This window comes from Ailuropoda melanoleuca, chromosome 11 (assembly GCF_002007445.2).
Source record: "Ailuropoda melanoleuca isolate Jingjing chromosome 11, ASM200744v2, whole genome shotgun sequence".
Classification (NCBI taxonomy): domain Eukaryota; kingdom Metazoa; phylum Chordata; class Mammalia; order Carnivora; family Ursidae; genus Ailuropoda; species Ailuropoda melanoleuca.
This window is the reverse complement of record NC_048228.1, coordinates 107,060,899-107,076,208: the sequence shown is the minus strand read 5'-3', so window position 1 is coordinate 107,076,208 and position 15,310 is coordinate 107,060,899. Positions and strand designations below refer to the sequence as shown.

The following is a 15,310-nucleotide window of genomic DNA, read 5'->3' as shown; positions in this document are numbered from 1 at the left end:
TGCATTTTGTTGAAAGCTTTTTCATGACCTACAGAGAGAATCATGATCTTCTCATAAGATCTATTAATATGATGAGTTGTATTCATAGATTTTCGAATCGTGAGTCATCTGTACATTCCTGGAATGAACCCTCTTTGGTCATGGTATGCTATTAATGGATTGTGTTGATTTCTGTTTGTTGATATTTTATTTAGGGTTTTTGCATTGATATTTATAAGTGACATTAGTCTTTGGTTTTCTTTTTTTGTGCTGTCTCTATCAGGTTTAGGCATCACTTTTGTAACCTACTTCTAAAAAAGAAAGTATTTGAAAATGTTCTGTATCTACCCTCTGGAACAGCTTTTGTAGTAAGGTCTGGTGTTTAAAGTTTGGTAGAATCCCCCTGTAAAACCATCTGGGCCTGGGGCTTTTATTTGTGAGGCTAATTCTTTGACACCTTTCCCGACTTCTTCTTCTTTTTTAATTTTTTTAAAAGATTTTTTATTCACTTATTCAACAGAGATAGAGACAGCCAGCGAGAGAAGGAACACAAGCAGGGGGAGTGGGAGAGGAAGAAGCAGGCTCATAGCAGAGGAGCCTGATGTGGGGCTCGATCCCATAAAGCCGGGATCACGCCCTGAGCCGAAGGCAGACGCTTAACTGCTGTGCCACCCAGGCGCCCCCCTACTTCTTCTATGGAAAATCGATCTGTGTACGCTTTCTAAAACAATTTGGTAAATTGTATTATTTTCTGTGAAATTATGTATTTCCCCTAGTTTCAAATATATTTTCACAGAGTTGTACAGAATAGTGTTTCCTGACTTGTCTTAAGGGAGGGGGGCAGATATTTAAGGGTGCCATAGTTGAGAAGATAAGAAGTGTGTGGGCAGTGTTCACTTACTGGTTCATTGATTCCAACTTACAGTGAAGTTCTAGTAAGAAGAGCATATGCTAATCATAATGATAACAGCTACCATTTGTGAAGTACTTGGCTCTGTGTGTAGAGCAGCTCATTTAATCCTCATTACAATACTGAGATGCATAATCAGCATCTCATTTTAAGCATGAGATAATTTGGGGGAATTACTCACTTACCCAAGGTCATACAACTAGGAAGACTCAGAACTGGGATTTGGATATGATTTGTGTGGCTGCAAAGGCTGGGGTCCTTCTGAGAAGCCACAGATGAGGAGGGACCAAGTAGAGACATAGAGAGATGCTGGGAAGGAGGGATCAGGATGGATGGAAGGACCACTCGTCTTTAGACATGCACCCCACTCGAGAGGACTGGTAGCATTTGGAGGGGAAGGAAAGAGAGTCAGCCAGGTGATGGCAGAAGGAGATAACCCTGGCTATGGCGGGCAGGGACTGCAAAGGATCACACAGTGAGAAGGGCACGTGGAGGCTGGCAGTTCAGGGCACCAGCTAGGGATGGGGGGTGTGGCTGGGAGGGGGAGAGCCAGGGGCACTGGGGAATTAGGGGGAAGCATGTACTCGTTTTCAGCTGAGACTAGGTGAGGGAAGTTACCCATGTCTAGTTTCTTTGCACTAGATTAGGACTCTGAAGGGAAGAGCTGCCTGGGACGGATCTCAGATGAATACGTAGCATTGAAAAGACATCCCGCCACCTTCCTGGTTGTCTGGAGACACTGACTAGAGCTGAGGTTGCAGACAGCACTAGGTCTCTTCCCTCATCAGTTTGCAGACTGAGGAGAACATGGACATGGCAATGCGTGTAGTCTGTCACCCGTGAACATGGAGTGGCAGGACTCTATGAGCCTTGCCTTGCCTTTTCTGACCAAGCAGCAGGAAGTTCTGGGCAGTGAACTGTGTCTTCCTAGAGCCGGTCATAGCAGGCATTTCTTCTCCTTGTTTGCAGGATTTGCTCCCAAAGAGCGGTTTGGTTTCCTGAGAAACTGCGGGTGGACCCTGGGCGCTCCTTCCTTGCCCACGGAGGAGGCGTGTGAGGAAGACCATTCCGTGCAGACCAGGACACTCCTGCCTGGCCATCAGGCCTCCTGGCTCCTGGTTCCAGCCTTTTTACCAAATCCTGTGTGACCCTAGCAGGTAGGTCCCTTTCCTTCTCTGGGCCCCAACTTCCTCCCATGTGAGTTAAAGGTGCTACACCCCACGGGCCCTTCTGGCTTTCAGATTCTGTGATTTAGGCAGTAAGGTGAATCAAATTCCTTTAAAGTGGCTTTTGGGTCCCACAAACAATAGCCTGTTTCTTTCATATTGTTCAAATAAACGAACCCACTGTCAGACCTGAGCCAGAGGTTTGCTTTCAAGAGTAGAGGGGTTGCTTTGCAGAGGAAGCATGTCGCTGGGCTGAATTATTGGTCTGCCGTGCTGTCTAGCCTTTACTCACACTTTCCCTTTTCAGGACCCTGGAAGACACTGACCACATAAGAGAGAGGTGAGTCACTTGATTTAGTGCAAACATCCTTTGGCTAGGGAGAAGGGGGCGCTGCTTTTCAGATGCATAGAATATATCCTGAAATGCCTCCAGGTGATTTCCCGGTTCTCAGGAATCGTAAATTCTATAGCCAGATCTTTTGTGTGGTGTGGGCATTTGGGGAAAAAATTGTGTTTTTTTTCTGGAAATCACTGATTTACATCTATGTCCTGATCCCAGTCTGTGTTCAGTGACTCCCATTCTGCCCAGAGGAGGATAACGGGTGTGAGGGTTAGGGGGTCGAACAAAGGAGGCAGGAGCCTTGGTTCTAGGGTGGATGTGTCCCCGCTTTGCTTCCTGTCCTGGATCAGGCTCGTCCCCTTTCATTTTATCTCTGCCATCTGTGATAGTTTGAAGATATCGGGATTGTGAGGATCAAGGGGTAAAATACAGTGAGAGTATTTATATGATAGAATATAACTAGCTGTTATTCTGAACACCAGGCCCTTCGGCCTGTGTTCCGGGCGTACAGGTGGGAGCAGTGGAGCAGACCGTGCCCTCGGTGAGTCTCCGGTGAGTCTCTGATTCTTGAGCCTTCTTTTCTTCATCAGGAGGTTGAGGGAGTTGGATGAATTATCTACAGTCATAAGATGCTGTTTTTTGATACAAGAAGCACCGGGTAAAATAGCTGTGTCAGGTGCAATTTGAGCAACGTTCTTGAAGGATGTGATTGTGTAGAGAGCCTGCTCCACACGTGGGAAAGAGGTCACCTGAGCTTGAACACCGAGGAACATAACCTAAGAGGAGTGAACGTCCTCGCCCGCCACGAGCAAAACGTATCGTGTGGTGGTGTTGCGAGCGGAGGCACGAAAGCCAAGCAGACTTGGTACTGACTCCCATCCTGCCCCTTGTTTTGAACAGCGTAACCTTGGGCAAGAACATAAGCTTTCTGTAAAATGGTGAAACTGAGTCCCGTCTCAAAGGGCTAGCGTGAGGATCAGCCGTGATGTGCATGAAGCACTTGGCGTATGGCCTGGCACGTGGTCTGCGCTTGGTGGCAGCTGTCATTCTCTATACGACGTCTCTAGGGAGCGATGATACTTTGTGGGGTGGAATAGGCCCGTATCGTAAGGAGGACGTGGGCCGGGAGAAGGTCAGGAGGCACCTGTGAGTCTTTCCTGACCTGGGAGATGTGGGAGGGAGTGAGTGTCAGGCGGTGGAAAAGCTGGATATCGGGAAGCTATGTCCTGGGTGTTACGTGGAGAAGGGCACTCGGGATGCATCTCTGAAAACCTCACCTGAATCTCTGGACGCTGGATCACTGTGCCTGTCCTACGAGAGTGGCTCAGAGCCGGCGAGACAGCATGGCAGCACTGTAGGGCACAGCCAGATGCGGGCTCCTCCTGCCTCCTGGGCGTCCTACAGGCCGGGGTCATGCGGTGCCACCCCCCTACGTGGGCATACGTGTTCCCGCTGCTGCTCGACTCTACTTAGACTTACGGGAAAGCCATGTTCGTATTAAGAATTTTAAACTGAAAATTGGATGCAGGAATTTCTATCTATTTATCTATCTATCTATCTATCTATCTATCTATCTATCTATCTGTTTGAGAGAGACAGAATGCCTGCACAAGCAGGGGGAGCGACAGGCAGAGGCAAAGAGAGAAGCAGGCTCCCTGCTCAGGACTCTGGGATCATGCCCTGAGCAGAAGGCAGATGCTTCCCCGCCTGAGCCCCCCAGGCACCTGGGTACAGGAACTTCTCATCCCTCCCTTGCCTCGGTGGCATGTCTGGGAGCTATGGGAAGTCATACTCCTACCTTCAACATGCATTTGCCAAGTGCATGGGCACCAGAAGGAACCCAACGATGTATGGGACTCTGTCCCTGCCCACCAGGACAGGCAGTCCAATGGGGGAGGTAGACGGCTCAGTACGTAGTTATAATACTCTATAGGGCACCATGGAGGCTCTGGTGAAATGGATCTCCTTCCTAAGTTTTTCGAGGATGTGTTTTCTTAATTTTAACTGATCATGTTACTGCTCTTAAAAAAATGACCGTGCCATCTCACCAGGCGGGGTCTCGGGAAGCCTGTCAGAGTCCATCTGTGTGTCTCTTCCTCTCTTCTCGCCTGGTCTCTGGCGTCTGAGCATGTCTGCCTGTGCTGTCCCGTGTGCTGCTATCTGGATCCTTTCCTCCTGTGGCACTGGCTCCTCCTCCGGCGTATACATACTTTAACGGGGCGTCTCCGTGTCTTCAGCTCCGGAGATCCCACGGCTCACAAGTTCCTAGACCCAGGCAAACTCAGGAAGGAGACCCAGACTGGCTGGCTTGGGTTAGGGTGGCCCAGAGAGTTACAACCTGGGATCAGGAGGTGGCTGCAGGCCCCGTAGAGTAGCTGTGGCTGCCCAGAGGCCGCCTGTGGCAGAAGGCGCTGGTCTCTGAGCCGTGGAGCATGACCGGGCAGGTGTCCCCACCATGGATACGGCAAACTTCCAGCCGGGAGGGGTCTGCGTCAGTCCTTCCCGGGAACTCTGTCCAGGAGCTCAGGGCAGAGACAGGACAGACTCAGTCCAAGGTCCTCTTCAGACATTTTGATGCTGCGACCTGGCACCTAAGTGAAACTACAGGATAAAGGTAATTTGGCTACATGCAAGAGAGGCATTTTTGATAAGAAAATATATGAATGAAGTTGGGCTGCTCTGAGTTTCACATAGGCCTATAAGCATTTTCAACATTTTTGCTGATAGCTGCCCATTGATTTTTGGACAAGGTTGATTTTTTTTATTGTGGTACGATATATGTATCATAAAGTTTGCCATTTTCACCCTTTTTGAATGTACAATTCAGTGTCATTCAGCACATGCACATTGGCATGTAGCCGTCACCACCATCCGTCCCAGAGCTGCTTCATCGTCCCCAGCTGTAACTTAGCTCGCCAAACTGAAACCCCCCATTGAACACTAACCCCCATTCTCCCTCCCGGCCCCTGGCAGACACCACCCTACTTTCTGTCTCAATGATTTCGATGACTCTAAGTACCTCGTATAAATGGAATCATACGGTATTTGTCCTTTTGTGACTGACCCACTTCACTCAGCCCGACGTCCTCAAGATTCACCCGTGTTGTGGCAGGTGTCAGAATGCCCTTCCTTTTTAAGGCTGACAGAACCCCATTGTGTGTAGAGACCACGTCGCTCTATCTAGTCATCCATCAGTGGACATGTGCGTGGTTTCCACTTCTGTCTGTTATGAATAATGGTAGTAGTCCTTCATTCTTAAATTATAGATGAGATGGTTTTCCCCTTAGCATCATCAAGAAGTTGTTTTACTAATGAAAAGGACCTTAAAGACTTAATCTAACTTCTTTATTTCATAGAGGGAAACTCTTTCCGTTCAGACAAGTGAACAGCCCAGGGACACACCTTGCCTACTTTGGACTCACTTGCCATCTCCCTGTCCTAGACTTACCTAAAATTATGAGAGCTCTGGTAATGACAGCACCGTGGCCTCAGGTAGGATCTTTAGTCCTGAAGAGTGTTGTAGACTTAGAAAGAATCCCATGGACCAAACTTTTTTGCTTAGGACTTTTTGGTCTTAAAATATATATTGAACATTCGAAAGAGTTTTTATTTATGTGGGTTATCTGTATATATTTATCATATTCAATTAAAAAGTGGCAGATTTTTAAGGTATTTATTAATTCATTAAAATATATTTATGAAAAGTAACAGCATTTACCAAAACAAGCTAATTTGTGGGAGAAGAGCATGTTTTATATTTCTGCGGGCATCTCCCATATCTGGTCTGATAAAGATTGCCGGGTTCTCGGATCTGCTTCTGCACTCAGATGGTTGTGGGGCGTTGTTTTAGAGGAAGCACATAAAGCAAATCTGGCCCGCATGGATACCTAGTCAGAGGAGAATAGTTCAGAAACCTGTCGGCGTTCTTCTTTGATATTACACCAAACACGGGCGAGGGCTAGTTTCTTAAAGGCTGGTTGCAATGTGGGATCTGAAGCTGAATCATAGGACGCTTCTTCCTCCGTTACTAGAATGTTTCCCCTTATCTCGTACATTGGATGGATCCTTGCTCCTGTGTGATATTGCAACCTCGCTGTTCACGGAACAGTTTGGATCTTCTGAATGCTGACACACGGTGTTATACCAGGTCAGGAAAGTGCATTGTCCAGTGTCTGTCCCCATCTGATCAGGAAGGACTCTGCTGAGAAGCTGTCGTGCTCACGTTGGTGGGTACAAGTATTCGAAATTCTCACTTCCATTTGGAAGCTCACATTTTATCATTGGCAACCAGTGCTGTCATTGTTTACCTTGACGTGGTAAGGTCGCTTTGTTCCCAGTTGGAAAGATGTTGGTCAGACGCTCAGTGTGTCCTTGTAGTGTGTGTATCATTTCTTTGTTGGTGCGCATGCAAAAAGCAGACTAGTGTGACGTGTGCCTCAAATAGCGCACACTTGCTTTTCCTCTGACAGCCGTTGTCCTTGGGTCGTCAGGAGAGGGGCTGTTCGCATACTAACCATTTCATCACACGGGATCCCCAGAAAGGTGCATCCTCCAGGCTGGGATTTAATAAAAGCAGCAATTTGTGCTGCTCCATCAAACACACTCTGATGCGACAGTGACGTTTTCACTTTTACTGCAAGTGTGTGGTGAGGAACACGGTGACCGCTAGTTTAGTCTGTTGTCCCTGCTCTGACGTGTGCTAAGAGGCTGGCAGCATGAGCCCCTTGCCTTTGCACCACTGATGCAGGAAAAAGAGAATAACACTTCAGTATTATGAAAGTACCTGGGCCTCCTGCACGTTCTAAAAGGGCTTGGGGGTCCCTGAGAGCTTCACACGGTGATCTGTAAGTTGCTGACACCAACTGCGTCCTCAGGTCTTGAGTCCGCTGTGAGCCTAGAAGGAAAAGACACTGTCAGGAATCCGCACCCAGGTCCTCCTCGGCATCCGGCGCCTTTGTCGTAACTGCACAAACATGCTCACAGCCCTCCTGGGGAGGGAGCCAGGCCTGCAAGGCAGAGTTGGGTGTTGAGTTTCTGAAACCACGTCCTGGTGGTTATTTGAAAACTTTTTGGCATTTTCAACTCCCATCTCCTTCTCGACATTGAAATTTAATAGCATGCAGTTGACACCCTGATGATGTCAGGCTTTTGGGTCATGACTCCATCTGTTGGCAGCATGGCTCTGGAGCTTCTCCTAGATGAAAATTCCTGCCTTGGAGCAAAAGTGAAGGAGCGGTGCGTCTGTCCAGAAGATGATGCCTGAACCGTATGCATTTGAATTGTGACATTTGCACCCCACTGGGTCTAATAGTCCCCTTCCCTCTCCTTTGCAGCAATGGAGGAGTTGATAGTTGAACTTCGTCTCTTTCTCGAACTCCTGGACCATGAATACCTAACGTCAACCGTCAGGGAGAAGAAGGCAGTGATCGCCGACATCCTGCTGAGGATACAGTCGTCCAGAGGTGCGTCTGCTCCTTCCTCCTCCAGCCTCCTGCGGTCTCTGAGCCGCCCTTCATCCACCACCTTGCTAAGACACATTCATTTGCTCGTGAACGTATTGATTCATCGCGTTGTCCCCTAGGGCCTCCCCGCATGCCAGTGCTGCGTTTCCAGGCGCAGGGAGGCAGAGCCTGTAAGGAGCTGATGGAAGAGTGGGTGACGGTGCTCCAGTTCCATCATCTTTGTCCGCTCCTCTCCCAGTTTCTGCCTGGGAGGGACGTCATGGGGGTCAGAGGGGTTGACATAAAATGCCTCCAAACAGTGCCTGACCCACGGTAAACCCGCAGTCACCAGGACCGTGACTTTCTCCTGTTGCTCCTGTCAGCAGAGGTGGCCCTCCTTCCCAGCCTCAGGCCCTCTGCCTGTTCCCTTTGCTTGGCCATTCCCCATTGCGGGTGCAGATGCACTGCGGTGCTCGGGCCTCTGGCCTCGGGAGCTGCTGTTGGCTTTCCCTGATGCTCTTTCCTCTTCCTCTGCCCGATGGGTTCCCACCCTCTGTCTCTCCACACGTGCCTTCCGATGCTTTCCAACTGACTCGTTCTCCCCTGAGCTCTTTAGTTAGCCTTGGGCCCGTCTGCTTCATTGTTTTTAGTGGTAGAATTCCGATTTGTTCTTTTCCTGTCTTCCCTTTTTTACTGTTCCCCGTTCTTTGCCAGAATTCTCCACCACACTCCTGGCGGTCAGGTGCTGTGTCTTCACAGCCCTCTCCCTGCCTACGCATCATGCGTGACCCAGTCAGACGACTGTTGTTGCACGGTTCTTCTGTGGGTCTTCCCAGGGGGGGCTCTGGCCTGGAAATAGTCCGGCGCCCAGATTAAAGCTGGTTCCTTCCTTTCCTGCCTTTGCTGGCACAGTGATCGTCATGTTTCCTAAGGTACTTGTGTATAAACTTGTCTTCCCAACTTGAGTATGGGGGCGCCGAGGGCTCGAGCTTAAGCCAGCCGCACACGCATGGCACCCCTGTGTTCCAGTGTCTGTCTGTAAGAGGGCACCTGATACAAACGTATTGCTTCCCGGGCCACACCCGCCCCTGAGTCCATGGGTGATACTGACCTGAGTGGAAGTTCGGCCAAAGCAGCTCACCTCTATGAGGCCGCGAGGCGTTGGAGGAACGCAGGCTTCGCTGCCAGCTCCAGCCTTTCCACCTGCTAATGTTTCGATTAGTTCTGTAACCTCTTTTTATTCTCCAGCCATAGGTTCCCCACCTGGAGAAGAACAGCAGGATTGTTCTACAGGCTTAGAGGAAGCAGATATTGGCCAGGCGTTCATGATGGGGCTGAGGGAGGGACAGCTGCTGGCCGCACCAGCCACACCCTCCTGCCCCTCCTCACCCAGTTCTGTGGTTTGGTGGATGCTTTCAGGTTTCGAAGTGAAGGACCGTGCTCAGAGGCAGGAGACCCCCAACAGCCTGCCGGCTCCGCCCCAGATGCCTTTGCCGGAGATCCCTCAGCCGTGGCTGGTGAGTGCGTGGTCCTACTGTCACAGCAGAGCTGCCGGGCCCCTGGGCCACTCGAGGCTCCGGGCGGGTGATAACAGCCCAGATCTGGAGGAAAGGAGGCCTTCTCTTGCTAGTGGGTTTCCAGGGCTGCTGGTAATAGCCAAGCGGGAGGCTGGTGTCTCCTTGAAAACTGGTGGAGCTACAGGTCCATGGAAATCTGTTCTTAAGTCAGATTTTTTTCTTTTTCAATCAGAGGCTTTAGCAGGCACAGCAATGGCATAGAGCCTGGGGACTTGACCCTCTCTAACTCACTCTGGATTTGCATATCGTAGTCTGCACCTTTCATATTCATTATTATGCTTCTACTGGGATAAAACATACGTACACGTTCCAGGAATGCGTATTTTACATGATGCTGTGCATTCGGAATGTGTTTTGGAGTTCTTTCGCCACCTTTGCAGTCTTGGGATGCTCTCACATGTGCCATTTAGCTTTTTTTTTTTTTTTTTAAGATTTTATTTATTTATTTGACAGGGAGAGAGAGACAGCCAGCGAGAGGGAACACAAGCAGGGGGAGTGGGAGAGGAAGAAGCAGGCTCCCAGCAGAGGAGACCAATGCGGAGCTGATCCCAGGACCCTGGGATCACGCCCTGGGCTGAAGGCAGACGCTTAACGACTGAGCCACCCAGGCGCCCTGCCATTTAGCTTTTTCTGCCTTTTGCTGTTGGCTCATTTGCTTACTCAGGACAATTCGACTTTCATTCAAAATCAGAGCAAACTCAGTGACTTGGCAATTCTCTTTGTAATGTTTGCTTTCTGTATGGGGCATTTTTTGGGAAGATTTTATTTATTTATTAAAGAGGGAGAGCACCACATGAGAGAGAGAGAGAGAGAGAGAGAGCATAGGGGCAGGGCGAGAGGGAGAAGCAGGCTCCCTGCTGAGCAGGAAGCCTGACATGGGGCTCAATCCCAGGACCCCGAGATCATGACCTGAGCCGAAGCCAGACGCTAACTGACTGAGCCATCCAGGCGCCCCCTGCATGAGTCATTTCTTCATCTCACCACCAGGATGAGGACTGCAGGAGCGCTGGGCCGTGTCCTGTTTACCTCCAGCTCTGCCTGCGCCCCAGCCTGGTGGCTGGTGTCCAGTAGATGCCTGTTAATTATCATTTTAGAGGGGGACAGAGGACATTAGCACTCCCTGGGTCCCTACCTTGTATCACACACCACACTTGTTACTTTTTCACGTGTAATTTCATTTAGTCCTCACAGCTTGAACTCAGAGAGCCCCCGCATGTGAAGGGCACGCATACCCAGTTTCCAGACGAGGAAATTCAGGATCAGTGACTGTATGTGATTTGCTCAAGATCACACAATAGGCAAGAAAAGGCAAAAGTCATAACAGGTTCTTTGGGTTCGAGTGCAGTCTTTTCTGGACATCACTACTTCAGTGGTGTGGCTGCAAAGCTGAGGCAGGCCCACAGCGCGGAATAGAGAGGTTGTGTCAGGAACCGAAGCCTGCTCCCAAGCGGGGGTCTGGGAGGCAGCAGAACACAGAGCACAGCCGCCGCAGGGCCCGCCCTGCCACGTCCTTGTCTGACTGTGCTCGCTGACTGTAGTGTCGCTGTGCCGTGGACACTCATGTGTCTGAAAGGCTGTCATGGTGCTGACATGCTCCAAGAGAGCCGTGAAGACCTCGAGCGCTTAGAGCAGGGGCCTGGTGGATCTGTGCCCTGCACGAGAGCTCGCTGCTACTACAGAGAGCAGCGCTTCCCCAACCTTCACGGTCTCTGAACCCCTGGAGATCTTGTGAAAATGAACCTTCCAGTCTGCTAGGTCTGCATGCACCTGTAAGTGCTGCGTTTTCAGTAAGATCACTATAGAAAATTGGGGGGAAAGCCCTAGGAGTAAGTGAAAGTCACCTGCATTTCCCTCTTCCTGGAAGAGCCGGCGACTTCCTTCCCCTGTGCCGTTGGGAGCAGGACCACGGGCCTCCAGGCCACGGAGAGTCGCCGCCAGTGCCGCGTGCTCCCTGGGTTCACAAGGCTGGGGATGAGGGAAGGATGTGCACGTCTCCTTAGTAATTATCGCATTGCTAGCATGACGAGCAATCGAGTTAGAGATGACAGTAACTGAATCAATTTCATCAATTTCTGTGGCCACTAGGAAAATTTAAATTACCTGTGTGGCTCACTTTTTCTCTGTTTTAAATTGCACCTGTAGCTTCACTATTTATCTGTTGTTTTATACATTGAATATTTCTGCCATTGAGAGTATATTGAATGTATGATTTTTAGATGCTGTTTTTATTTTTTTAACGTTGTTATGTATTTTCCCTCTTTATAAGCTTCTTTTTAATTATTTTCCCTTTTTTTTTAACTCATCCTGTTTGTTATAGAAACCGACTTGATTGGCTTTCATTTTTTTCATGTGTTATTTGTTGTTTTATTATGATTTAAAAAAAATTTTAGATCATTTAAGCATCTGCCTTTGGCTCAGGTCACAATCCCACATAGGTCACAAGCCCTATGCAGGGCTCCCTGCTCAGAGGGGAGCCTGCTTCTCCCTCTCCCTCTGCTCCTCCCTTTTGCTCGTGCTGTCTCTCTCTCTCTCAAATAAGTAAATGGCGGCCCCGTTGTTTTAGATAGAATGCAAAACTGTAGGCCAGAATGTTTGTGCACGACACTGATCCTCGCAGACCTCGTCCGCCTGAAAAGAGGTAGAACTGGCTGAGCGGGCAGCAGTTCATTCATGTCTAGGTGCTGTCTTCGGACTCACCTGGGCTTTCTCCCCTCAGCTCGTCTGAGCCCGCGACCCTCGCACCGTCTCAAGGTGCTGCCGCCCGTAGTGCAGATCGGGAAAGGGGTTTCCAGGCTGCAGACATCGGGGGGCCGCCACCAGAGCGGGGAGGCTTCTGTGTGACATGCCATGTACCTCCCCTGGACTGAGACACACGTCCCATACGGTCCGGGCCAGGTGGAGGGACTGTCACTCTCAGTGCCAATTTCAGAAGAAGCATACTCTTCAAATAGCCAAAATTTTCTACCATTTTTGACCACTGGATAATCAATCCATTTCCACTGATTTTTCCTCAGATACAGTTCGCTGTTCCCTCACTTGTGTGTGCTCTTTCTCTCTCTCCTGTCCTTGTCGCTCGCTGTGCCTGGCTTATGCTCCATCCCTGCCTTTGGCCGCAGCATGGCAGAGTGTCCTGGTTTAAGGGAGAAGTTTTAAAAAAGGTATACATAGGCGTTAAATATTAAAGTTTAAACAAGTAATTTTTGGGTAGGATTCTGACCAGTAGGTAATTTCTCCTGACTGGTGCCTAACACATGGGTATGTAGAGAGCTCCTTTGCCTCTGAAACCCCTGGGGTTTTGATGTGGGGCCAGGGGCTACGTTCCTTGAGTGTGGGGCCCCGCACTGTAGTATGCTTTTCTTTTCTGCGTATACCTGTGGCAGTTAGTGATTTCCAGGTTTTGTTTCCTTAAAGTGGAGTAAAATGCAGACACTCATGAGCCAGCCTGAGTTTGGAGCCCCTGGGGCTTCGAGGGCTGTGCTGTTCATTCCTTGTCAACGTGCCCACCCTGAGTGGATGGTTTTCTTTCCTTCTTTCGTGGTTTGTCTTGACCAAAGCTTTCTTTGTTTTTGTTTTTGTTTTTTTTTAAGATTTTACATATTTATTTGAGAGACAGAGAGAGCACACACCCGCACAAGACAGAGCATGAACAGGGGAGGGGCTGAGGGAGAGGGAGAAGCAGGCTCCCCGCTGAGCAGAGAGCCAGACATGGGACTCCATCCCAGCACCCTGGGATCGTGCCCTGAGCCGAAGGCAGATGCTTAACCAACTGAGCCATCCAGGTGCCCCTCTTCTCTTTTTTTAAAAAATATTTTATTTTTACATAATTTCTATACTCAACATGGGGCTTGAACTCACAACCCTAAGAGGAAGAGTCACGCACTTTACTGACTGAGCCAGCCAGGTGCCCCTTGACTGAAGCTTTCTAAAAAGAATCATCTCAGAGAGTTATCACCTCTCCTTTTGTACTCATTATTTCACTGGTTTATTGATGTAATAGGTAAGCAAGTTAACATAAATATAGTAATAAGTACAAGCACTTACAGAACAAGGCTGACTCTCGGTAAGTGTGCGACTCAGCTGAGGGGACTCTGTGCAGGGCTCTCTGGAGGGGAACCTGTCATTGACCATGAATATTTAGCATTTGCAGACATCCGTTGGGGCATTTTGCAGAGAGAACGAAGAACAGGTGTCAATTCAGCAAGTCAGGAAGCAGAGACTGGTTACAATGGGTCTACTGTATTTTTCTGATAGTTTTCAGTGAATTCATTATTCAGCAAGAAAGGCGGTCATTCGGTGGATTCACTCTTCTTCTGATGAATTGGCTTGTGGCCGGTTGGTCATTTGCTGTGGGCAAGTTGACTTTCAGGAGAATTCACATCTGGGCCGGAGATGGCATGGCCAGGCGGCTGTGCCACAGGGGAGGGCACATGAAGGAAATACAGGTGGCTAGGCACGCGGCTCTGTGTGCTGGGGAATGGGATTCGGGCAGTGTCTGCCAGTGAGGCTGCCATGCTGCAGGGGCCAGACATGAGGAGCCCGAGGGAATTCCCATCAACACCGCTGAGAATTGCTGAAGGACGTGTTTCAGTGTAAGATTAATGACACTCCCACCAGGTCTTCTCCATTGAACCGCTCTTCCCGTTGCCTCTTCTGTGGTACGTGATAGAATGTGGGCTGCCTCATCTTACCTGATGGTGTTGTAGACTCTAGCAGATGAGTTTTCTTTGGCCTTTTTATCCTCTTAGTGCCCAACAGGGCGTCATACAACTACCACTAACCATCTCCTGCCATCCCTCCTCCCTGGGGGATCGCTGAGATTTGTTCATCTTGGTAACTGAGACTTTACACACACTGACCTAACAGCAGGGCCTCATTTAATGTTCTTTTAATTCAACTAAATGTTCACCTGTTGGAGATGGTGTTTGTTTCTATGCTTCTTTGCGTTCCTTGTGTTGTGCCGTGGGAAATGCCGACGGCTGGTCAAGGACGGGGAGCACGTCCAAACGTCGGTCCTGTAATGTTGATGATGCCTCCATGCACGGAGGGCACGTCGGAATGTTTCTTCACTGTCCGGGCCTGGGAGTAAACATGGTGACAGCCGAGGGTGTCCCATGAGACCCGGTGGCCCTTCAGCGTGGCCAGCAGACCTTTTCGAGTGCTCATGAGAGTGTGGGGGTGTGTGCTGTGTGTGCGTGCAGAACTTCTCCTGAATCCTGGAAATGGCAAGCGTGGTACACAAAGTGTTTGACCATCTGGTTGAGCTCCCTCGCTTTCCGACAGGAGACTGGGATAGGCCCAGACATGCGTGTGTTTAGTCAAAGCCTGTCTGGGAAGAAGTTTGTTTTGTTTCACGCCAAGAGTATGTAGCTATCCCGCTGTTGTACTCCGTGTAGAACATGGGTGTAGAGCGTGTGTGAGCAGCGGCCACCTCCCTAGGAAACGGGTCCCGTCTGTGTGGACGTTGCGGCCGGCCAGCACCCATGCCGTTTCCCGGGGGGCCAGATGCCGACAGCACCTGTCACGCCTCCTTCCTCCATCTCTTCTCAGAGCAGCACTGAGCCCAGGCCAGGGGTCTCTCAGATCTCTACGGTTGAGAGAAGAGAGCAAGCTGGACTCCTTCTGGGACTCTGCATTTGTATGCTACCCAGTCGAGGCATTTATAAATATTTTTATTTGGTCATTTAATGGCAGGGTGTTATATGGTGTTTGGATGGGGTGTGGGAGAGCAACTAAACTCTTTGATACTTTAGGGCCAGAGTTAATATAAAAGTGATCACTTATTATGTCAGCAGATAATAATGAAGGGTTTTTTAAATTGTGGTAAGATATTCATAACATAAGCGTTGCCATTTTAACCACTGCCAGGTGTCCAGGTGGGCGGCAGTCAGTGTATTGTT

At 49.5% G+C, this 15,310-nt stretch overlaps 1 protein-coding gene across 3 annotated transcripts in view; it reads left to right on the top strand.

Moving 5' to 3' along the window:
- Positions 1–1,858: 1,858 nt before the first annotated feature.
- Positions 1,859–15,310, top strand: part of AFAP1 (actin filament associated protein 1) — a 97,806-nt gene continuing 84,354 nt past the window's right edge. For all 3 annotated transcript variants that reach the window (XM_034672170.1, XM_034672168.1, XM_034672169.1), the window contains exons 1-3: positions 1,859–2,046; positions 7,729–7,857; positions 9,256–9,353. In XM_034672170.1, the coding sequence (XP_034528061.1) occupies positions 7,731–7,857; positions 9,256–9,353 (225 nt within the window). In that variant the 5' untranslated portion in view covers positions 1,859–2,046; positions 7,729–7,730. The remainder of the gene's footprint in view (positions 2,047–7,728; positions 7,858–9,255; positions 9,354–15,310) is intronic.